Source organism: Urocitellus parryii, chromosome 4, assembly GCF_045843805.1.
Source record: "Urocitellus parryii isolate mUroPar1 chromosome 4, mUroPar1.hap1, whole genome shotgun sequence".
Lineage (NCBI taxonomy): Eukaryota > Metazoa > Chordata > Mammalia > Rodentia > Sciuridae > Urocitellus > Urocitellus parryii.
In genome coordinates, this window is record NC_135534.1 from 172722870 (window position 1) to 172747790 (window position 24921).

Below are 24921 nucleotides of genomic sequence, written 5' to 3' on the forward strand. Positions count from 1 at the left end.
TCTCCAACTATCACTTCCACCTGAGATAAGGTCCCTATTATGTACTTGGAACTTGTTGTAATTTGTAATGTTATATTTACAAATATATTGTCTTAAATCAACAATCTATTATAAGTCCCACAAAGGTAGGAGATATATATGCTTTGCTCTACCATTAAAATCTAATCAGACCCTGCCACACAACAGACATTCCAATTTCCAATGAAGAATGAATGGAGTAGAGTAAGGCAAATTGAAGGCTCAATTTAGATTTAATTCAAGTTCTACTGTTCTCTAGCAATCTTACATTAGGCTAGATGTAGAGCAGTTTTATCTTCTCTAAAACAAGATAAAAAATAACACAAAGTTTGGTTAATAGCTTTTTTTGTTTCTCTAATAAGCCAAATCCTCCAAAACTGCATTCTGCTGAAGACGGAAAGCAAGATACTCAAAATCAGATTAAGTAACTAAAATAATCATTGAAACTGAGACATCTATAAATGCTGATCATCTATTTTCACCAATTTTACTCCAATAATATATATATACACACACATATATTTTACTATTGCATAGGAAAACTCCTGAATTCTTGTTTTAAATGTTACTATTTTATTTTCTTTTGTTGAATACACGTTTTACTGGCAGTCCAGATAAACAAGTATATAAAGGATACTAAATTTTCCTTTTGGCAGAAGTCAAGATAAACTGTAGATTAAAATGCTTCAATTCAGCCTGAAGAAATGTTTTGAATCATACAAATTTTAAGAGGAAAAATAAAGACTGTCCAAAGGGACTCTCCTAGCTTATAACACATTTCCAGAATAACTTTCAAAAAAAAAAAAATTCAAAAATACTCATTGACTACCTTAAAAATATGTCAATACCATATGGCTTTATGAAATAATTTCTAAAATTTACACTTTTTATTTAAAAAGGATCCAAAGTTTTAAATAAACCACTAGCAATATCATTTTCTTTACTTAAAAGTGCTTATCTCTGAGGGTGGGACATACATACTTTTTGAACAAATAATGATTTTTACAAATTAACACACAAAAAAAAAAATCACTTAAAATATTTTAAAGGGGAAGAGTTTTCACCAAAAGTCATCTTTAAATAGACTGTAATAGATAACAACGTTCCTTTCTATACCATCAAAATCCTCAATGAGATGCTTTGGCAGTTTTAAGACATCAATCTCTATGGAGAGACAATGACATTAATGATGTCCGTGGAGATGGCAATTGCCTTGATGGCTCAGTTTGAATAGATACAACACTACTGGGCTGGTTTTCCAAATCAGAGGCAAAGGTGCTCTCTTCTCTTACATCAAGAGTTTGTTCAACTGAAGTTGGCTGGGGCGGAATATTATCCACAGTCTTATTGGCATTATTCAAGTTGTTGGTAAGTGTGGTGATATCACACTCCTTGTCCAGGACACCAAATTCATCTTCTATTGTGACTACATCTTTAGTTTCAAATGGTTCCAAGGAAGGAGCCAAAAACTCATTTTGTAAAGGGTCTTGAGGACAATTATTGTCACATTCTTCCATATCTGCCTTCACTTCAGAATCTTTATCACTATCACTGTCAATAGTAATAACAACTGGGGAACGTGAAATATTATCTCCATGATGTTTCCTATGCTTCTTCTTATGTTTCTTCTTTTTCTTTTTATGATGTTTAGTTGTATCAGTAGCTTTCCCTTCATAGACTATCTCTACACTTAAGCTCCGGGTTCTTCTTTTTCTTTTCTTGGGTTTTGTTTCTCTCTCTGATGATCGGCTGTCTGAAAAGCTGTCACTCTCATTTTTGTAATTTCCATCCAATTTTGATGAAGATTTTTGGTAATGACTATCCTTTACTTTAGAAGCAAAGTCACGAGATGGTTGAGCAACTTCATTAGTACCCTCCAAATGCCGTGTTTTATATTTTCGTTTCCCTCCAGGCTTTTCGTTTCTCACCCGGTCAGGCCCTGTAGATGCAGTCCTTGACCTATTACTAGAAAGGCTCCTCGATCTGTGCCTTTCATAATAATAATACTTCCTTTCACTGTGATTATTCTTTTTCCTAGCATTTGTTCTTTCAGAAAAGGACTGAATTCTAAATTCTGGACTTGAAGATTGTCTAGAATAATGGGCTCTGGACAGAGTCCTCCTTCTGTAAGACGATTCATAACCGTCCCTGTCCTTGTTTCTACTGTAATATGTATACTCCCACTTATATCTACTTCCATAATTATTTCTTAAATAATAGCGATCTCTATTTCTGCTCCGTGATCTTCTTTTGCCATGATCACTGCTACGAGATCTTGATCTGCTTGTGCTTTCACTACTTAGAGAAAGAGTTTGGCTTCTTCTTGACCAACTGCTATCTCTAGTTCTTGATCTCTTTTTGTCTCTTCTTCCTCTAGGTCTGCTACTCTCCCTGCTTCTGGATCGTTTGCTCTTCATTCTTTTCTTCCCGTGATGCCTTCTATGATTCCTCTGATCGTGCCCACTTCTACTCTGGGAACGAGAATCCGAACTTCTGGATCTTCCCCTCTTTCTGTGTCTATGGTTATACGGGGAATATACTCTGTCTCCTCTCATAGATGAGCTCAGGTCTCTAGGAGATGACAATGATGTAGATCGTTTCTCTTCCTTCCTTGATTTGATTCTTGTACCAGAATCACAATGACCTTTATTCATTTGCTCATCTTTTCCAAGAACAGAGTGTGGAGATGAACATCTACTAACATCACTATCACCAGTACTGTAAGAGTGCTCTTGTTCTTGTGTCTTCCCTGTTTCTATTTTCTCATAAGAGCCTAACTCCTCGGAATCTGAGGACAGTTCAACAAGTTCCGGCGTCCTCTCAGCTAGTGGTTTAACAAACCCAACAATGACACAATTATCTGAAGAAGAATCACTGTCATTATTTAGGTCTTCATTGGTTTGTACTCCTTGTATCTGAGACGTGGCTCCTTCTGTGACAAGTTCTTCATCTGAACTGTCAGAAGTATTTAAAAGGGAAGACATGGCAACATGTACCTGCTCTGAGCTTGAGTAAGATGGTCCTGGAGTTTCATCATCCCAAGGTGCCTGACTAACAGTGGCTACATTAATATCCAGCTCTTGGGTCTCAGTCTCATCTGGAGATATTGTTATGACTGAAGAATCAGAATGGCTACCTTCTTCATATGATGGAGCAGGGCAATCATAATTAGCATGTTGGTCAAAAGCTGCCATGTTAAAAGGAGATCGAGCAAAACTGATAAACTCATGTATAAAATGCTCAGTTCGGTTAAGTAAAAATGGTCTTAAATCAGACACAAATGCCTGACTCTCCAAGTCATAGCGAGTAACATTACTCATGATGATGTGCTGGACAATATTGACTAAAGATCCATGAGCTCCAAAAAGAACTGTAAGTTCACGTTTTAACCAAGGGACTAACCTGTGAAGACAAGCTGGATTCCTACGGAAAAATTCAGCTGAAATATCCCTATAGCGACCACCATCTTCTATATTTCTAACTCGAGCACCAGCACGATAGAGAGTTCGTCTAAAATTAATAATATCTTGTTCTTGAATTTTCCGCAAAGGCCTTTCATCTGCAGTAGATTGCCTCAATGAAATCTGTCTCATAAGTTGAGGAATTTCAACACCTCTAGGTCTTGATGAAATGCCTAACCCTTCAAACAGCACTCCACTATCTGGTGGAGTAGTTGTTCTTCTATTCATGGTACTACTAGGTGAATAAACAGAAGCATTTCTTTCCCTTGTCATTGTTGTACGGTAGCGAAATCGTCGAACTTCAGGGGTGGCAAAAGAACCATTATATGAAGGTCTTAGGACATACTCCTTGAAGTCATCTTCTGCCCTCACAGAATGAAAAATAGAATCAAAGGGCTGTTTACATAGTGGACATTCAGCTTTGTTTTTTGACCACTCCTGAACACAGCGAAAACAGAACTTGTGTAAGCAGCGATCTAAGTAAGACACATTATCAAATCTATCCAAGCATATAGGACACTTAGAATCAGGAGATGCATCAGCTGGTACTGTCTGTTGCAATTTGCTAGTGCCAGCTTTAGGTGAAAAGTTGTCCATTTTAAATTCTTTAGCAGCTGATGCCATTATCTGTAAAAGGGAAAGAAATATATCAGTAACCAGATAAAGAGTAATGACTACAAAATCTGAACAAAAACAAAAATAAAAACCTTGGAACACACTTCATGAAAACACTCGAGCGGCTTATTTTTATTTTACTATAAGGAGGCATTGTAGCATAATAATATAGTGCTTAAAGCACAAGCCCTGAAAAGTCAGATTTCCAAGATTGAATCCTGTGGCATACTATCAAGTGTTACTATCTCTATGCTTTAATATCATCTGTAGGTCAGTGACAACAGAATTCGCCTCATGGGTTTGTAAAGATGTAAAAGGCCATCAGAAAGGGGGCCTGGTACATAATAAGTGCTCAAAAATACTATGTAACATTTTATTATTCTTTTAAAAAATAAATTGAGAAACAGTTGACATGCACTAAAAGTACAAGAGAAAATATAACAAGTGCTCATGTATCTATTATTCAGATTTAACAACTAACATGTTTTAAAACATCCCTTCCCCTCTTATCCTTCTCTCTGGAAAATAAAAGCAAAGCCACCACAGCCTTAAACTTATTTCATTTTTATGCACAGTTTTATGGCTTTCATATACACATGCCCCTAATATTATATACTACCCTTTTATTTTACTTGTGGTAATACTGTATATGTACTTTTTAAAGACAGCTTTAGTGAGCTAATTTAAATAAAATTTATCTATTTAAACTAATTCTATGATTTTCAGTGAAAGATTCACTGAAACAATCTTTTAGTAAGGATTAAGTGAAATAAATATTAAAAACACTCAAGGGCAGTACCTGGCTCATAGTAACTGCTAAGTAAACATCAGCTGCAGTTATTATACTATCATTACTATTTTGACACTTTTGTTACTACACTATTATGTTCAGTTAATCACTGATTCCTTTCTAAGAACCCTTCCTTAGCCTTTTTTTAACCCAAAAGTCAAACCACCACAAAGTATCTTGAAATCATGTTTTCAGTCCCCTTTCCTATTATCTTTGCCCACAGGGATCATAAGGATCTTAAAGATTTGTTTTCTTTAAATTCATCAGTTTATATCAGTAAGTTACAAAATAAATCTGCCAGTCTGAAATCTAACATGCATTAATTCTGAACTTGCTATCTATAAATCTTATTTTGCTAAATTCTGCACTTATTATTTTGCATATATTAAATATTAATTTCTTCATGTTTCCCTAGGCCTATTATTCATATTCTTCTGCTCCTCTATCATAGCAAGTTCCATCACTAGCCAAATGCTAAGTTAGTTAAATAACAGAACTGCAATTTTCTAAATAATAAAAACTCATTGCCCCTAACAACTATAAAAAAGAAAAACCTTACAACACTTGTATTAGTGAAAAATTCCACCATGTATTTCAAATTAAATTTGCTCATTTAGGGCATCTTTGTTTTCCCAGAATCATAACTTAAAAGGTAATCAATTAATAATGAATAAATGTTCCTTCAAGGGTTCAAATACATCTAATCTTCTATTTTCTGGATTGGAAATACAAAAATCCCTGTTTTTCATTATTTACCAGGTCTGGAAAAACAATTATACATACGTAATACTAACTGTGTTTGTCCATTTGTTTTTTTATTTGTGGTACTGGGAACCCAGGGTCTCACTATACTAGTTAAGTGCTCAACTACTAAGCTATATTCCCAACCCTTTTCAGTATTATTTGTATTCTAAACTTTTTACTGCATACATTTCTCAGCATCTCCTTCTACTTATAATGCTTTTTTAATCCACCTATTGTAGGGAGGGGGCATAAAAACATGCAGGATCCAGGGATAGTGTGTATGGCTTAGAGGGAAGGAATAGGCAAAAATAGGAAGGGAACTGAAGGGGTTATCAGATGACCTGGACTAAAGACCAGGTTTCACCTAAAACTAGTTCTGTAAAACAAAGAAATTCACATTAACTCTATATTTTAATTTTACCCTCTGGGTAAGGGGATTATTATATTTGAAAAAAAAAGGCTGGTGAATTTCTAATAAATACATTTTATCTTAATTTGTTTCTTTGGAGGGTAGAATTTTAGTATTTACTGAACATTTCTTGTTCACATAAAAACTGCTACCCTGGCTGGGAGGGTGGTGCAAGACTTTAATCCCAGTGGCTCGGGAGCTGAGGCAGCAGGATCAAGGAGGACCCCGAATTCAAAGCCAGCCAACAAAAGCAAGGTGCTAAAACAACTCAATGAGACCCTGCCTCTAAATAAAATACAAAAAAGAGCTGGAGAAATTAGCTCAGTGGTTGAGTGCCATTGAGTTCAATCCCTTGTTACCACCCTCCAAAAAATATGGTACCCAGAATAAATTAAAGGACATTATTTTTTATTAATTTTTAGTTGTAGATGGACACAATACCTTTATTTTAGTTATTTATTTTCTTTATGTGATGCTGAGGATCGAACCCAGTGCCTGGCATCTACTAGGCAAGTACTCTACCACTGAGTCACAACCCCAGCCTGGACATTAATATTAAACTTGAAATTCAAATAGAACAAAATCTTTAAAAGTTTGATTTTTTAAAAAATAAAATCTTAAGTCATTTCTTCTCTAGTTTTTATAGCCTATCAACCACTTTGACAGCATATGACTAAAGACAGACCAACAACATCCTCCACCATAAGTAAAAAGAGTAACTTAGAGTTCTCGTATTTCTACACAGGAATATCTTTAGCTACAAGGAATGGTATTTGTCAGAAATTATGATAAATGAAGCAGATCAAATATGTCATATTTAAATCATTTCAAATCTGCTGATAATTACCTCTTCCAAATTATCACTGAAGTTAAAATGTTTGTTAAAACAAATCATATATGACCCAAGAATTCCACATCTAGATATTTACCCAAGATAAATAACACATGTCCAAATATTTGCATGTGAATATTCACAGCAGCCTTAGTCATAATAGTTCACAGGTGGAAAGTAAAATGTCCATCAACAGGATTAAATTAATAAAATGTGGTTTATATATAAAATGGATTATTTGGCAATAAAAAGAAATACTGATACACGTTACAAAATGGATGAACCTTTTTTTTAATGTCAAATGAAAAAAATAATCAGCCACAAAAAACCCACATAAGGTATGATATCATTTATATGAAATGTCCAGAATAGGGAAATCTAAAGTGAATGAATGCTGGTAATGAGGTTTCTTTCTGGCATAGTGAAAACTTTCTACAATTAAATTATGATGATAGTTGCACAACTCTAAATAAACTAAAAACTACTGAATTACATGAATAGGCAAAGCTTATGATGGAATATAAGTTATAGCTCAACAAAGGTGTTTAAAAAACAAAATTAAGGCATAAAATTGGTATGGCTAGGACACTGGGAAGTTTGCAGGAGAGATTCTAGATTTAGGTTGTAAAGATGGACCTAATGGTAAACACACTTAGGGCTATAGGTTGAAAAAACACCTGTGTAAAGGTTTCTCTAGCACTTTATGAATTAGGAATGCAAATTAATTTCCCCATAGAGGAGATTAATCAGTTCTTCTGACCCCACTTCTTCAAAAGCCTCCCAAATCCAAAATAAAGTTCTCATCTTGAGGATGAACTGATTAAGCCAAACCTTTCCTTTATCAAATCTTTAAATCTGTTTGCTGGTTCTAACAAGGATAAGAACTCTTCATGTTATAATTAGGGGGAATTAAAGGTAAATCAACAGGCATGAGGTATCTAAGGAAAACAGATGGAGGAAATAAAGAATTGAGAGGCTAGAATCTAAAGAAGGTCATAGATGTGCTATGAAAATGAAATAAAACTGCTCTGCAAAATTATATTTTATAAAGCCAGACTTTCTATAAAGTCATCTTCTATAGCATTCCTTAAATTATCACTGGATATAAAACTTACTAATCTGATTACATTTGAATAATTAATGTTAATCCTAAAGCACTTGTCAATGTTGAAAATCAAACCACTTCTTACTTGTATGACATGGAGGAAGTTATTTCTCAAACCCTAAATTATAAACCTAATTTCTCAATTCTAAAATGGCAAAGTAACAGCAACCTTTTCAAACTCACTTGAAAAGGTGGTTGTGTGAAGAGATATATTTCCTGTAACACTCAGCACAACTCTTGATACACAGAAAGAACCCAACACTGTTCCCCTATGTGAAAATAAAAGTTAATTTTGGTAACTGATAAGTGCTCAGAGGACAGTCTATAATAATTAAATAACCATAATATACCTTAATAAGATTCACAGGTAGATGAACTAGAAAGACATCCAAAATATTAAAAACAATCTCAGTCCTACTCGTTACTTAAAAAAAAAAAAAAATCTCTGCACCTTTCTGAACTGCATTGTAATCACCAATTTCAAAAGGGTATACAAAATTATACAATTTACTGATCACATCTTACCAAATTTCATTTCAATTCCAGCAATAAAAAAGAAATGCTTGAGAAACCTTTCCCCTCTAATGCCACTCATTCCAGATAAGCATGGTTGTCTGTGGCCAACAGCAGAGGTTTGGATTTCATGTAATAAAAACAAAGGCCCTCCAAAACAAAAAAGCCTCACCATTATTAGCTTAAGTCCTGGGGAGCTGCTTCTAATTTGTCTTAAATAACTAGGTATATTACCTACTATAAATTCTATTCATTTTTCCTCTGAAATCATTGTGCACCTCATCTCAGCACTGTTCTCTTCTAGTCTGCGAATGAGGAAAGCTGCAACTAACTGGATTGTTGATGAAATCACAGGCAGACAAGCCCAGCCCAGAATGTGTACCACTGCACAGACAACTCCAATAGTCACCCTGATAGTGGCTTCCTTAGGTTAAGAACTGCCGCTGGTGAGGATGCATCATGTGTTATTACATAACCACCACGAACTAAAACAGTTATTCCCATTATACAGACGGGTTCTGCGGTTTGGGGACTTGGCCAAGGTCACACTCCCTATCAGCGGCAAAGCCACGATTCAGACTCAGCGGTTGTTTGTTTTTTCCCAGAGTCCAAGCTCTTTCCAGTACACCGCTAAGCACGCGCCCCTCGGGAGCGCTAGTTGGAAACGCAACCCTCACCCGCCCACCCGCACCAATCCACAGGTGCGCAGCAGGAGCCGCCTGCTAGGACCCTTTACCCTGCTGAGGCCCAGATGGCGTAAGGGGCCCGAGGCCGCAAACCCTCGTGCAAGGGCCTCGCTCCAGAGGGGAGCGCCAGCTCGCCCAGCACTTCCGACCCCCGCGCCTCATTGTTCCCGATCTGGCTCACCTCGGAAGATGCCGGCGCAGGCCCGGCTGCGGCGCTGGAGGCAAGCTCCCCACGGCCGAGGAGGCTAGGTCGGTGACGGCAAGATCCACGAAGGCGTACCCGGCGACTTCTCCGCCTACCCTCCGGTGCGGGAGTAGGCGGGGGCGCTTCACCCTCCTCGCGAGACAGCGGAGACCCTGGCGGCTGCTGCGACCCCTGTGACGTAAAATGCTCATCACCAAAAGCAGCTTGGGGGCGGGGCAGAAAGCGAGACCCACTCCCCCAACCCCCGGCGCGTCAAAACACAGCAGCAGCTTTCGTAACGCATGCGCAGTAGACAAGCGCCGGCACTGAGGGCGGGGTTTAACGCATTAGACCCAAGACACCGCCCTTCCCCCCTGGCTCAGTTCCCCTGGGTTGAGCAACAAGACCCTGTGAGGCACAGATCTGTGTCACACGATTGATAAATCACTCGAGGTTACTGGGTCACACAATAAATGTTCGCTCCCAGCTTACCCAAAACGCACAATAACTAAATAACATTCAAACTCCACCAAACTCTGGGAGAAGTTACTAAATGATCTCTACCATGTATAAAGGAACTAGTGTTCCACCTCAGATAGCTCAGATAGGAAGTTAACACCGGAATTCGAGTGAGATCCACAACCACAGCCCAACCAGCATTCTTAAAAGTCTTCAGAGGGCTCGATCTGTGGTTTGAGGAAAAATACTTACCCAAACTCTTCCCCAAACAACGTTTTTCTTTCTAAGAACCGATTTTCCCTTTCCCACTCCCCAAAATCTGGCTTAAAGTCCTGTTAAAATGGTATCTAAGCTATACCGTGAAAGAACGTCTGAGCTAAGGCGGCCCACTGCCAAATTCTACCACTGGGGCCTCAAACGTCACCGTCCCCAACATTCTAGAACTGAACTTAAGACTCGGTCTCGCGAGCCAAACTGCCGTACTTCGGGCCTAATAGCTCACACAAGATGTGGTTCTAAGCTCATAACAAACGTTCAACAAACACTTGTTGATTGGTTTGTACATTATGCCTGGTAACACCACATATTTCTTAGAAATACAATTTACATCAACAAGCTTGTGCATTCTCAATAACTATCTCAGAGGGTTCAGTTAACAAAGAGGCCAGCAATTCATCTGTTAAATAAAATGGTGGTATTTCTGCTTGTGTCAAAGAACAACACACGACCTTCTATATTATGTGGTAACAAAGGGGAAACGTTAATTCTTCCAGCGTAGACACCGGGGTAACATGAAAACATGGATTACTTCTCAAACTTTTAAACGCGCACAATGGCACATTTTTCTGAGTCACTACTGCACTACATCTGTAAAGGAAATCAGTTGCGGCATGCCTATCTCTGGCAGCAGAAAAGCAATTTTAAACAGATTTTTCTCCTTTATTTCACCCCCCTCGCTGAAAGGCGGGCTAACACCGGTCACGTGACCGCGCCCAACTCCGGGCGGAAGTGGGCCGCTGGGCCCTTAGGAAGCGCTCCAAGATGCGCGTGGGCGGGCGCTCGCGCCCGGTTGTAAGATGGCTGCTGCCGCCCAGCAGCCACCGCCCCGGAGGTTTCTTTAGAGCCTGAGGCTTCCGCGCATTCCCGTTTACGACCGCCGCCTCCTTACCATGAAGCCAGTGAGTCGCCGCACCCTGGACTGGATTTATTCAGTGGTAGGTCCAGTGTCTGGCGGGGCCCTACAATGTCGACTTCCTGGGCCCGCGGGAGGAAGGCCCCCTAATTCTTCAGCGCTCAGAAACTCTAAAACCCATTCCTGAATTAAGCGTCTCACTCCCTCAACTCGACTCCGCCTCTTCCTGGAGGACACGATCTTCCGCTTCTTACGTAAGAGCTGCTGGGTGTACTCGCCTAGAACTCCCATTTATTAGATTGTTACTATAATTCCCGTTTTCACCTGGTACGTGGTAACTTGACGGGAGCAGGAGTACCACGCTCATTTATATAAATATTTTGCTTCTTTTACTTCCTCTTGGTTTTTTTGTTTTTTGTTTTAGTTGCTGCTTGCTGTCGTTTTACTCTCCTGGGGATATGTCATCTATGCCTCAACAGTAGCTGCTCAAAGACAGCTAAGGAAAGAATACCCAGACAAAATCTTCGGGATGAATGAAAACTTGTAGTTCTTTTGGATTTAATTATCTGCAATACAATTCTTTTCTTCATGCTTATCTGACACCTATGTAGATTTAAAAGTAAAATCCACACTTCCCAGATTTATTTTTGTATAGTTGTTTATAATAAGCACAAACAGGATAATTTTTCAAATAGATCTTATAGCTTTTGAGTGTCAGACCAGAGATTGTCAGGATGGGCAAGGGTGCGACATCTGCATTCGATGGGGGGAAATAAAGAATGTCCATGCACTTCTGCCTTTTTCAATGCTTTATTCACTCAAATCATTCAATTTCACTCTATAGATTCTTAATCAAGAAAATGACAGTCTTTAATGCTGGGTACTGCAATAGACATATAATCAAAGCAAACAATTCTAAGTTAATTCTAAGCACTGCAAACGTATGTAATCGTGACAGACTTATTAAAGACATTCCCCCTGCATGCTAAGCTTAAAGTCTCAAGCCTTAGGGCGTAAGTCCAGCAGATGCACTCACTCAGACTGCAGTGATCAGGTCAGGAACCTCTAAAGTCTTCTCCTGGGGTGAAGCTGACAGCTGGTTGAGAGGGTCTTAAGGAGAAGTCAACATTCTCACCAGGGTCAAGATGTGGCTGTAGAATTTGAGAGCACTGAGGACTATGCAGAAGATAAGGCAGATAAGGGTTGGGATGTCTGAGTCCTCATCAGGTTCTCTGGCATGTGGGCATCAGTGTCGCCTGGCTGAATGTCTGTACATTTGCTCCATCATTTATACTAAATTTTGGGGCTTTTGCTCGTCTTTTGAGTCCCAATCGGCTGATACCAGGTTTCTTAGTGACTTTTTCATTCCAGTGTCAGGACATACAATTTGGTGGTTCCCATCCAATATCAGGGTGAAGACAAATGATAGTGACTTAACTTTGAGTTTTATCAGGGTTGTGGAAAGTGACTTGTCTTTATCAGGCTATGCCTGATGACAATATTGGAGGGCTCTATAAGCTGGTGCCTGGTGGGACTGTAGGTTTTTTTAAAATGGAATTGCTTAGGCTAAGGCCATCCTTACTGAGATAGAATGAAAAGTTTTTCAATCTAGTTTCTAAAATACTTAATTAAAAATACTCTAGGGACTGGATTTGTAGCTCAGTAGCAGAGCACTTGCTTTTAGCACATGTGAGGCACTGGGTTCCATCCTTAGCACCACATAAAAATAAAACGGCATGCTGTCCATCTACAACTACAAAAATTTTTTAATATGAAAAACAAAAGTGTGGAATTTGTCTTTATATTTTCTTATTGCAATATTTTACTCTGTTGCATACCCTCAACAAAACTGGAGTAAAGACTATGTAAGGGGGGAAAATCAGTGACTAATTACTTTTCTACATCCTGTTTCTCAAGTCAAAATGGCCAGAACAAGTAGGTGGAGGCCCGGATTACTTTTTGGCATTTCTGGGTTTTACTTATTGTTAAAATTATTCAAAGAATCGCAAGTTGTACAATGTTTTATAAGAAATATGACAATACTTTTCTGAGAATAAACTTTATTAAGTTACTTTTCCAGGAAGTATATTCAGTAAATATAACAATAGGAACAAACTTGGGCTCATAAACCTTTGAAAGTTTTAAGTAGTCATCAGTGATGTTGATCAGGATATTCTTTCATTGGTGGAATTACTTCTCCAGTCTCCAGAATTGTATCACCCTGGGAAAACGAAGAAGTATTTATTAGAAAAATCTAAAGTCTGCAGAAGTGGTAGTTTTATTCTAGTCTATGTTCAGACCTTGCATGGAACAATTAGCATTCACATTATCTGGTCAAAGAGCACGGGCTTTGAAGTGAGAACCAAGTATGAAGAATCTTGGACCCTCTGTTAACAAGCTGTATAATTTTCAGCAAATTACTTAGCTTCAATTTCAGGCATATGTTTTAGAAAACAGATTCTCTGTCAGTTTGACAGTTCCCAAGTGACTGAGTAGAGTAGAACTGTCCCATTCCTCACTCCCACCCTGCCATTTCCTGAACCGGTGCTGCTCAGAACTGTCATCTGATGAAGAAACAATCTAGTTTTATATTTAAGCCACATATGTTTTGATTACAATTTGTTACCACAGTAGCGCAAAAAATTGGGGCCTTGAGTCATTTAATGCTGCTATAATGAAAGTCAAGCCACAGTGCCCTGGTTTGGCCATTTGGTGCCAAAGGCACAGGCACTCAAAGCTAAAAAGATGGAAACAAAAGGCAAGGGCAAATTACTTAGCAAAACATCTCCTATAATAACTTGGAAGCAAAGTGCCTAATGAACTTGAGGTTCTAGGAGAACTTCTTTTCAGAAAAAAAGAGTATATATATGTATTTGGATACTACTGGCTGCCTTGGGCATGTACTTCAAGAAACACGGGCTTGGGAAAGAAGTGGATGATTTGAGAGGAGAAATAAAAGGAGAGAATCTAAAAATTCAGGATCTTGTAGTACTAGAAAATCAAATTGCTTTGGAATTCCTAAATAGTAATGGTTAACAGATTTTGAGCAACAGATGTCATTAAAACTTAGGAAGAAGAGAGATTCAGTCCCATGGCAAAGACCAGAGTGAAGTGAAAATAGCCTTTGAACCATTCTATTTCAGATGACCTCCATATAGAAGCAAACAGATGAGATCTACCAGGTATTTTTCTATGCTTGCTGAATGTTAAGGGAAATGGATGGCCAAAGATGCCAAACATACAGACTACAGAAGCCTATGAATGTTTGAAAATAAAACCACCTCTGGCATTCAACCTGTGAGCAGGAGGCATATTTTAAAGGCTCTACAACTGCTAAGGAGAGTGTGCTTCCCAATATCCATTTACAGATGGTCTAGGTTGATAATAAAGAACCCCATGGTTAAAGCTAGGGACCAGGAAAAACAAGGAACAAAGGTGTTCCATCTAGAAGACAAAATCAGTACCTATTCAAGTAACTTTGCACACAGAGGAGCATTTGACTACTAAGATTTCGGAACCGCCACACCCAGTGACTGCTGTGCTACCCACAGTCTACCACTGAACAATGGGTGTGGTTAGGGCAAATACTTGCCTTTTGGGTTCACTGATCCTCAAATCAAGAAAAATCACATCTGAACCTGACAGATACTTCTGAGAATTATCTGAAGATCATGAATTTGTGCTGGCTACCATGATGGAATAGGACTTTGGGATTTCTCCCTAGGAACTGAGTATGCTGTATATATATGTGGAGAAGAAAGTAAAAAACTATCTGATGACTGCAAGTACAGACTGTGGCAAAGATTCCACCATGTATGAGAGTCAGGGAAATGGCAAAAAAGAAAAAAAATTAAAAACCACATAGACACTCGGGACAATGGGAATTCTTTCTGGCCAGTAGGATTTGAGAAGTAATGTAAGCTACTTCCAAACTTTTACTTTAAAAATCATCCCCTTAGACATCCAGTGCTCTCTTCCCCTACCACAATCTTGGATATCTCTTTTCCAGAGGCAGAGCTATAAGACTCTGAGGTGGATTGCCTGATCCACACTCATTTGTGATGACAAGAAATAAACTTGTTTTGTTAAGCCAAAGATTTACAAGATTGCTACTGCCTATCCTATTCTAAAACATGTACAAATAAGCAGTCTTCAAGTTCTCAAAAAGGGAGATTCTTAGGGAGTCAACAGTACAGACACAGTAAAAAACCACAGCAAAGGGAAGAAAAAAAAAAATCCCCAAAATAAAGAAATGCTATAGAATCACTGATGTGGTCTTCTGAACACAGCTCACCTTTTGAATAGAAATGGCAAAATAAAAAATGAGCAAACATATGAATATAAGAATAAATATAATTTACCCAACTGATGAAAGCAGCAAGATATTTTACTATTTTGAAACAACATAGGCCCTAACACACATCAAATATGCATAAGAAAGTAAAAGAAGAAATCCTCTTCTTTTCTAAAGCAGAGTTACAACTAGGACAGTTAGCCAATTGTGGTGGTTTTCCCTTAAATTCCCTTGATGTAATAGATAATGATTTATTATGAAATACGTCAATGAATTTTGAGTTTCATGATTAGATTTTACAGTTAATGATAGTTTATTCATTATCTGTTGACTAGAAATGGACATGAACATAACATGTATTATTTTCCTATACTAAACAATAACCTCACCAACAGCTAATAAAAATACCAGCTGATCAGTGAGTAGTCTTTTATGTTGAATTAACTCATTTTAGAAAATTCTTCCCTTAATAGCATAAATTTAAAAAGCACATTAATGTATTTTAAATTCACAGAGAGCTTCAGGTCAAACTTTGAAAATGAGGCCAAAAAAAAAAAAAAAAAACACACAAGAAAATTAAGAGTTTGAAAAAAATAGAAATGCAGTTACTGTCACTGTGCTCAGATGCCTGCTCAGCCTTGTGCCCTAAGTCCCTCATCCAACATGAAACAGTACCAGTGAAAATCTGTTGATACCTTCAACTCACTTTAGGAAAATGAGGTCATAAAACGAATGTTGAAAATTAGTGTGTCCGCTCCCCATTTTCAATTGTAGTTGCTACCTCATACTAATTTAAAACACACACACACAGAGAGAGAGAGAGAGAGAGAGAGAGAGAGAGAGAGAGAGAGAGAGAGAGAAAACACACACTTAAAACTGACAGAGGAAAAGAACATTTTAGTCTAATGATCACTGGAAGTGGGGCACAAATAATGACTAAAAGAAAATTCAGAGTTTAAGAGTTTAGAGACTTACTGGGAAGATTCTGGGCTTCCTTTCAACAATGGCATATGGTTTTTTCTGTAATGAAAGTAACTGTTAATTATGGTGTTGAGTTTGTTTGAAAAATAAAATAAATCATATCCAAAGCTTTAACTTAAGCCCCAAACTTTCATAGAACTCTAGACTCATACATACATCCAACTTTTTATTCAATATCTCTATTTGGCTATCAATAGGCATCTCAAATTCAACCAGTCCCAACCATTAACTTCCCCATCTCCAGAATGTCCCACCCCATGTTCCCTATCTTAGTAAATGACACTTCTCATTCCAAAGACCAACAGACTTGACCCCTCAGCAAATCCTGTTGGTTTACCTTGATAATGTACCTTATATCCAATTGCTTCTCATCATTTCTAGTAATACCACCCTGATCAAACTTCTATTATTTTTTTCACCTGGACTATTTCAATAGCACCTATTAACCTTTCTGCTTCCACTATGTATCCTCTACAATGCAGGCAGAGTGACACTTTTAAGATGTACCATATCTCTGCTCAAAGTTTCATAATTCTTAAGAGAAAAATTCAGTCATTTCTGTGATCTCTGAGACTCGACATGACCCAGCCCTTGGCTACCTGTCTGATCTCTTATCACTCATCTCCCTCCCTCACTGTACTGTAGCCTCAGTGGCTCCCTAGCTATTAGTCCAATCAGTCAAACCTGCTTATGCCTCAGAGCCTTATACTTATTGCTTATTCTACCTGAAATGTTCTCCTACATATCTGCTTGGCCCATGACCTTATTTCATTTATTTCTTTTCAAATATCACTTTCTCAAATTAAAACACTGGCCCTGTTTTTTTTGTTGTTGTTGTTTGTACTAGGGATTGAACCCAGGCCTCATGCATGCTAGGAAAGCACTCTACCAATGAGTTATATTCCCCCTCCTCCTTCTCTCCCCCATCATTCTCTAATCTTTTACCCTGCTTAATATTTATTATAGAGATTTGATCACCTTCTGTAGCTTTCATTACATGCCTCTTTGTTCATGTATTTACTGCCAGTCTCCAAAATGGGAATAAGCATTTAGTGGGGGCAGGTATGTTCACTGCTGTATCCCTGTGTTTAAAACAGTGCCTTGCTGGGCACAGTGGCACAGGCCTCTAATCCCAAGGCTTAGGAGGCCGAGGCAGGAGGATCTCAAGTTCAAAGCTGGCCTCAGCAACTTAGGGAGGCCCTGTCTCTAAATAAATATAAAAAAAGGGCTGGGAATGTGGCTCGGTGGTTGAGCACCTCTGTATTCAATCCCTAGTACCAAAATAATAAATAAATTTGTTAATTAATAATAAATACAACAGTGCCTTGCACACAAGAGGTGCTAAGTAACTGTTGAATAAATGTACTTACAAATCATGTACATCTGTACAAGATACACCACCAGACTATTTAAAGGTCATTGGCATACATAGGCCATGGATATTAAGACATGAGGAACTAGAGTATGAGAGAATACATGTGAAGACTAAAATCTTTTAATAACTGTGGCCAAAGTCAAGAAGACATTGAAATTTCCTCAGAGAGATGTAGAATTCAGGTAGGCAGCAAAAAAATTAGCTGAAGAAAACTGGTTACAATCTTATTGAAGACACAGACCTGTGCTTACCCAAATCAAGAGAAAGAATAAGGTGAATGGCCTTGGGACCTCTATTGGCACAAAACGATTAATTAAATGTCTAACACTGGCTAAGGAAAAATCACCTGAAAGTGTTAATCCCTCAGATAAGCAAGCATATTAATGTACTGTATTATCAACCTAGTAACTGCAGCTTGTTAAATTTGTTTCTCCTAGAGGATAAGATCTTTTAAATCCTAAATTTAGTTATAGATATATAAAGTAAATTAACCCAAAGTATAAATAGATAAATGTCAACTTTTAAAAGTTCTGAAAACATGGGACAATCCATATAATATCCTTTTGATTAGTGAGTGTGCTGTGTAAGATAATGTGGCTATTAAAAGATTTAACAGATTAGGTTTAGGATTCTAATTAAAATGTATAATTGATTTAGACTTGTGATCATAAATTTTAAAAAATTTACCCTATAAATACTTAAAAATAAAATTGAATATATAAAATCTATAAAAGCATTTAAAGCCTATAAGAGAATTTGATGTTTACTTGTAAGTGGAATTGTTTTAGGAGAGTTCAACACCAATTAATCCAAAGATGGTGAGAACAAAGAAAGCAGACTGTTCTTATTTTATTAGCTGTATAATTTAACAGAATTTTAAAAATGGATTTTACAAGAATTAAGAAAAAATAGATTTTTAAAATTTAAAACTAACTAATATTAGATTATATTCCTAGTAACTGTAACCAGTTCTTTCTGTATATAAAATCCACTTTTGGATATTAGAAAAACATCATAAAGGGGCTAGGGTTGTAGCTCAGCAGTAGAGTGCTCGCCTCACATGTGCGAGGCCCTGGGTTCAATCCTCAGCACAGCATAAAAATAAATAAATAAGATAAACATATTGTGTTCAACTACAATTAAAAAACAAATATTTAAAAAATCATAAAGAAATATCTTTTTCTTCTAGGGTCTTACATGCTAAAGTAGTAAAAAAGTAAATAAAATAGAAATATAATGATATGAAATGGTCTATAGATTTATAGGTAAACATAAAAACATTTTAAAACCCTTCAACAATAGAAATATAAACTATTATCTGACCTGTGAAGATATAAATTGTTATCTCCCTTTATTGGTTGCATAAAGATTTTATGTTGGTTTTACCAGACCCAAATAATCTCACATTTTAACACATAAAACAGACCATGTCCACTTGGATATCTCCAAAAATTGCTATGGCAGAACACGATCCTAAACAAATTAACTTTCTTCCTATCACCAGAAAGCACTCTCTTCTAGATTCTCCACTTAAACTCCAAGGCTAGAAATTTTACAGTCATAAAGGACATAACTTTGCCTTTATACTTAACCCAATCAGCTGGTAAACTTCAGATGTTTTTTTCTTCAAAAATGTCTCCTGGCTTCACTTTTCTTTTTTCATTCCTGCTGTCTTCACACTAACCAGATTCCTATCACTTTACCATCTACTAAACTGCAACAGCCTCCACCTGATGTACCTGATGTCAGACTTTCCTCCCTTCAATTCACCCTAGATATCAATGTTTTTTCTTACGTTCATCAAGTCACTCTCCCATTTAAAAATGGAGAGCTTCCCAAAGCCTAACACATACAAATCAACTTCTTCTGCCAAGGTTTTTAAGACCTCCCATGAATTGATCACAGCCTACCAAATCAACAGAAACCTTCCATTCTAGTCATCTTTTCAGTCTTGGGAACATTTTCATGCTCATTACTGACTCCATATCTTTCCTTCTACCTGGAATAACTTTTCTCCTCCATACTCTTACCTAAATCATATGTATTGTCTAACATCATACACATTTAAAGTCAGGAATTTACTCTTGAATTTTTTTTCTTCAGCAATAAAGAAAGAGGACGTACTAAGCACTCTATATTATTTATCAAGGAACATAACTTCCTTAGTGAAAAGAACAAAGATGACATCATCAATCAAAGAGTCTACAAAATCAACAGAAAACAAATCATGTTAAGAGATGATTTTTGGAGAACTCAAACAGATTTCCTTATTTATTTCACACCTCTTTCAACAGGCTAAGAGAAAGCAAATCTCAACAAGATTATATATAACTTGTTAGGCAGACCCTAACTTTTGTTTTGATTTTATTCTGAAATAACTTTAAACTTATGAAAAGTTGCAAGATTGACAAAAATAAATTTTTTCTTGAATCATTTTTTTTGGGGGGGTACAAGGGATTGAACTCAGGGGCACTCAACCATTGAGCCACATCCCCAACCATTTTTGTATTTTTTATTTATAGACATAGTCTTACTGAGTTGCTTAGTGCCTCGCTGTTGCTGAGGCTGGCTTTAAACTTGAGATACTCCCAAGCAGCTGGAATTACAGGCATGAGCCACTGCAATGGGCTTCTTGAATCACTTTATAGTAAATTGCCTGACTGGTCAGTAACTCTATTATACATTTCCCACAGGCAATATTCTTAAAATAATTACAATACAGCCATCAAATCAGGAAACTAACATGAATACATCACTTCATCTATTTGATTTAAAGAACCCACCCAATTTCAATTATTGTTTAATAATTATTTGGACTTCTCAGAAAACCCCTTACATGACTTGTTCTCCACTGATTGTGTAGACTCTTTAAAATTCTGACTGCCAATGTCACCTTTGTTCTTTTGACTAAGGAGATTATGCCCATTAATCAAGAATTCCATTTAGTTGGCAGTCTCTCTTTAGTCTTCTTCAGTCTGGAACAATTTTTTAAGATATTCATGAGACCAGATATTCAAAGTCTCATGACCTAGACACTTTTGAAGGAAACAAGCAATAAATATGCAGAAGAGTCCCTCAATATGGGTTTTTTATTTCCTCCTGAGTGAATTCAGATTATGCACTTCTGGTAGAAATATCCCAAATTCATGCTGTTTTCTTCTATCACATCCTTTCAAGAATTACATAATTTCAGTTTGTCCCATTACTGACAACATTAAGGTACTGCCTGCCAGATTTCATCACTACAAAGTTATTCTTTTTTCCTTTATAACAAGTAAGTATTTTGAGGATTAAGGTTAATTTTAACATAGTAATTAAATATTACTATGATTATTCTCAAATGGTGACTTTTCTATCATTTCTCATCCATTTATTATTTAGCAATCTATTGCAAAAAGTTTTTCTTTTCTACCATTAAGTAATTTATTTATATGAGTATGAACTCACAGATTTTCATTTTATTTATTCAGATGATTCCATTATTATTTATTTTTTGATGTTCAAAAATCCAGAGTCCTTTCAACCTGACTCGGTGTCTTTTTCATATATCCCTATTATTCTTTGAGCACTTCTTTACTTTCTGACCCATTTTGTACTCTCTGCTCTGGCCCTGGAATCAGCCATTTCTCCAAGAAGCTCTACAGCTTTTCAACTGGGAAATGCATTTAGAAAATATGACCTGGTTGGTAGGCATCCTAATAACTAAGGGGCCTTAGTTAGGCCTTCTCAGTAGACAGAGCTAGGAAATGAAAACACACAGGCATACATACCTTTATATCCAATATTTATTTCTATATCTATTTAAGGATACATAGTAAAAGTGGTAAGTTTATACCAATATTTCCAATTCTCTCTTTTCATATATGTAAATTCTTTTTCCAACAAACAGTGAGAATCCTGAGTTCTAGTATCATCAATATGTTTACTTATTTGATCAATCATCCTAGGGGTAACAAATCTACTGTTACCACTACCATATCCCCAATATTATAACCTCAAATCATTGGGTTCCTCATCTTACTCTGGGTTGCCACTTCCATCACTGCCTCGTACCACCTTTCCTCCAGATGTCCTCCTTCCTCTACTAAGTTCCACTTCCTACAACAGATTGTTCCCACTGCTGCTCCCCAAGAGCTGTGCTCAGCCTTCTCCCCTACAATCCACTTAGGATCTAACCCCTCACTCAGTTACAAGAATGCCCTCCCCACTGTTTGTGTTCCAGCATTCCACATACCACAGCCACTGTTGCTCCCCCTTCCATGCCATTCCAGAAATTACATCCCCCCCCTCATCTCGCCTTGATCCAATACCATGCACCTGATTGTGCTATCCCTATCCTTTAAAATATGGCAACTGGCTCCATTCAATCAGTCCATATAAGATCTTTCACTTAACAAGTTCAAGCTTTTGGCTATCCTGGTTTCTAAAGAAAGAGAATTATGAAAAATCAGACAAAAATGAAGGAAATGAAAACGGGATCATGACAAAGATAACCTTTGCCTATTTTGAATTTTACATTAGATCTATGCTCAAAACATTCTATTATTTTATTTCTTCTCCAGCTCAGGATTCTCTGTATACACTAGTATCATTAGGTCAGTCACATTCTAATCATTTAAACACTATTTCTACCAGGAAATGGATTTTTAAGTTGTAGACTACTCTACACATACCCCACACATACCTCATCATACTGGGGATTGAACCCAGAGGATTTCTACCACTAAGCATACACCCAGCCTTTTTATTTTGAGATGAGGTCTTAATAAATTGCCCCAGCTGGCCTTGGACTTGCGATTCTGCTTCAGCCTCCAGAGTTGCTGGGATTATAGGCTTTTATCACTGTGCCCTGCTAAAGACTAATTTTTTTTTTTGAAAAATCATACTTAATTACTTATAATCTTCATTAAACCTTTTAATTAAAAGGATTCAAAGTACCTCAAAATCAGCTATTAAGTGGCAGATTATTTCCACTATATAAATAGGGAGTACAGCATACCCCATAAGAGTCTGTTTTGCATAATATTAAAAATAAATTCTGAAAAGCACATGCTTAAAACATACTTACAGACACATGATACTTGACGTAATAATGAACAATCCAGGTGGGTATAAGTACACAAGTAACAGCAAAGATACTGGTCCTGTATACCTTATAGATCTGAGGAGAAAAAAAAATTTACAAAATAAACACATATCCCATTTTATGTTTGTGGTTAAAAAAATAAAACAAAAATTGCTATAACAATGTCATGACTATTATACAAATCTCTAACTGGAGCATATTTTATTATAGTCTGCAGCTAATCTTACTCAAATATTTTTACTAAATGTAGGCCTGCTATAGGATTATGAACAGAGTCCAGAGCAAATAAGGCTTAAGACAAATAGCATTTTACAAGACTATAATAGGACATTTATAGATTTGTTTTTTAAAGATTTCTAAAAACATTATAAGCTTGTTAAAGATAAATCAGGGCGTAAATAATGAAAGAATAAGTTTAATGGATTTAGCCCGAGTTATCAACCTACAGAATTTTTCAAGTAAAGTCATCTCTCTAATCTATCAATTTTAGTACTGACAATCAATATTACTTGCATTATTCTAGGAGAAAGGCAAAACAGTACAACAGTGCTGGAAAAAGAACATTTTACATACTGAGATAGGGGTATTCCAAACTCACTGTGAGATGCCTTCTGACATACCATTGTAAAACAAAGACAAAAGAGAACTGAACTCAGTTATTTGATGGCAGCCAGTTTGACTGAAACACACCTATCCTTTCAAGGAAAGGACAATCTAGAGTCTAAGTATTATAACACTTATAACTATAGAAGAAATGATCCACTCAAAGTAAGCAGAGATGGAATTCAACAAATGATTATTTACTTTCTTAAATCACTGGCTGATGGGTGAGATATCACCTTTCAACTAGTGACTGCTAAAATCAATATGGAATACTTCGAAGGTATTAATTAAACAGTTTAATTTTACCACTATAAATATATCACTTTCTCAGAAAAATTTACACCAATTCTGTTGCACTAAACTTTGTAGTACAGTAAGATGGTAGATACATGTAGATTTCAACAACTCCTTCAATTAGCTCTGTGACCACAGGCAAACCATTGAATTTTTGTAGGCCTCAGTTTCCTCATATTAAAAAGAGGATTAGGAACAGTTTCTATCCGATAGGAGTAAAGAAAAAAAGGGAACATATGTAAAAACATTCAAAAGCAAAAAACCCTCAGCAGACTGCTAGGCACACACATAGCAAGCACCCAATGTTGCTTACAAGCATTATTACTATTATTTAGCCAGTGCTGCACCTAACTGAAAGCAATTCCGACAAAATATTTTAAAGACTTCTAAAAATATCACATTGATATGGCTTAACAAATACAAGACTTCGAGAAAATACCCAAGCATCCTGAAAATAAAGACCATTCTTTAAATGAGTAATTTTCTGCCTAGCGAAGTCCAGGAATATAATAACAATAAACGGTGTGTTAGAAGTACATAAGTGTGGTTTAGAAAGGGGGCTTGCAAATATGACTCACTAAGCGTACCAACAAGACCTTGCCTTTGTACAATCATATATGGCTGTACTACTAGCCCGGGGGTCATTGTGCCTTCTGGTAGTTGGGTACAGTGTTTGTCTCTATAACCTCAACTTTAAAAGGCAGACAAGTACGCTCAAATACTAAAATCGCAGAACCTTCATGTCCGTGAATCCTTGGCTGTCATTCCGAGAGATTTCTACCGTCCAAAGAACCACACGTGCAGCCTCCTATAAAAAGCTGATTCGCCGCCTCCTCACTACACTTGACAGCCGAAGGGCGCGATTCTCCCTGCCCAAACCTCTGGAGAAGCGCCCAGGCTAAACCTGAGACTTCACACCCGGTTCTCCTTTGGGGAACTACCGGGACTCGCTGGCTCAGAACAGTGTCAGTCCTCCGTGTGGCCGCTGCGGGCTATGCTTAGAGGGACGGGGAGATCCGTAACTCACCACATTCTTCCAAGGGGCCCTATCCTGCAAAAACTTATTCCAGAATGCCTCCATAGGCCACATTCTCTGGGCAGGTAGGACAGGCTCCCGGGGGCTCAGCTCCTGGTCCTTCAGCCATCGCCTCCTCAGCTCTCGCAACTGCTGGAGCCGCAGTTTTTCATCCGGCGTGTACCCCGTCATGTTGCCACGGGTAGTAAAGCAAAGGGACGCAGCGCGCCCACGAAACAGGGTCTTGTCCCGCGCGCTCCCGCTCCTCAGGGCGACCTTGCGAGGACGCCGGGGAAGGGCGCGCGGTTTTGACGTCACAACCTGG

General features: G+C 37.5%; 3 protein-coding genes across 5 annotated transcripts; 1 reads left to right on the plus strand and 2 right to left on the minus strand.

The window, feature by feature from the left end:
- Positions 1-320: 320 nt before the first annotated feature.
- Topors (TOP1 binding arginine/serine rich protein, E3 ubiquitin ligase) lies at positions 321-11196 on the minus strand. Of its 3 annotated transcripts, XM_026387886.2 has the most exons (3): positions 10985-11196; positions 9355-9549; positions 321-4106 (listed from the first exon to the last, which is right to left on the minus strand). In XM_026387886.2, exons 1-3 carry the CDS (start codon positions 10985-10987, stop codon positions 1176-1178), a joined length of 3129 nt encoding a protein of 1042 aa, XP_026243671.1. In that variant the 5' UTR covers positions 10988-11196; the 3' UTR covers positions 321-1175. The 3 variants fall into 3 exon arrangements, with proteins under 3 accessions (XP_026243671.1, XP_026243672.1, XP_077653177.1); XM_026387887.2 differs by lacking the exon at positions 9355-9549 and having other exon boundaries at positions 10985-11029; XM_077797051.1 differs by lacking the exons at positions 9355-9549; positions 10985-11196 and adding an exon at positions 8158-8200.
- On the plus strand, positions 10876-12858 carry Tzmp1 (transition zone microprotein 1). The gene is made up of 2 exons (XM_026387888.2): positions 10876-11030; positions 11373-12858. The coding sequence occupies exons 1-2, from the start codon at positions 10986-10988 to the stop codon at positions 11493-11495; spliced, it is 168 nt and encodes a 55-aa protein (XP_026243673.1). The 5' UTR covers positions 10876-10985; the 3' UTR covers positions 11496-12858.
- Positions 12859-12991: 133 nt separating this feature from the next.
- Positions 12992-24914, minus strand: Ndufb6 (NADH:ubiquinone oxidoreductase subunit B6). The gene is made up of 4 exons (XM_026387901.2): positions 24609-24914; positions 22667-22759; positions 16218-16262; positions 12992-13169 (listed from the first exon to the last, which is right to left on the minus strand). Exons 1-4 carry the CDS (start codon positions 24786-24788, stop codon positions 13101-13103), a joined length of 387 nt encoding a protein of 128 aa, XP_026243686.1. The 5' UTR covers positions 24789-24914; the 3' UTR covers positions 12992-13100.
- Between the last annotated feature and the right edge of the window lie 7 nt (positions 24915-24921).

What these genes read in the sequence shown, in the direction of transcription:
- Tzmp1 (XM_026387888.2), top strand. Translation starts at nt 10,986, where the DNA reads ATGAAGCCAGTGAGTCGCCGCACCCTGGACTGGATTTATTCAGTG. An exon ending in TGGACTGGATTTATTCAGTG is followed by an intron (nt 11,031 to 11,372) that starts GTAGGTCCAGTG and finishes TTTTTGTTTTAG; the next exon opens with TTGCTGCTTGCTGTCGTTTT.
- Topors (XM_026387886.2), bottom strand. An exon ending in CTGCGCCGGCATCTTCCGAG is followed by an intron (nt 4,107 to 9,354) that starts GTGAGCCAGATC and finishes TCCCTTTTACAG; the next exon opens with ATAATGGCATCAGCTGCTAA.
- Ndufb6 (XM_026387901.2), bottom strand. Translation starts at nt 24,788, where the DNA reads ATGACGGGGTACACGCCGGATGAAAAACTGCGGCTCCAGCAGTTGCGA. An exon ending in ACGTCAAGTATCATGTGTCT is followed by an intron (nt 16,263 to 22,666) that starts GTAAGTATGTTT and finishes CTTTCATTACAG; the next exon opens with AAAAAACCATATGCCATTGT. An exon ending in GGAAGCCCAGAATCTTCCCA is followed by an intron (nt 13,170 to 16,217) that starts GTAAGTCTCTAA and finishes TCGTTTTCCCAG; the next exon opens with GGTGATACAATTCTGGAGAC.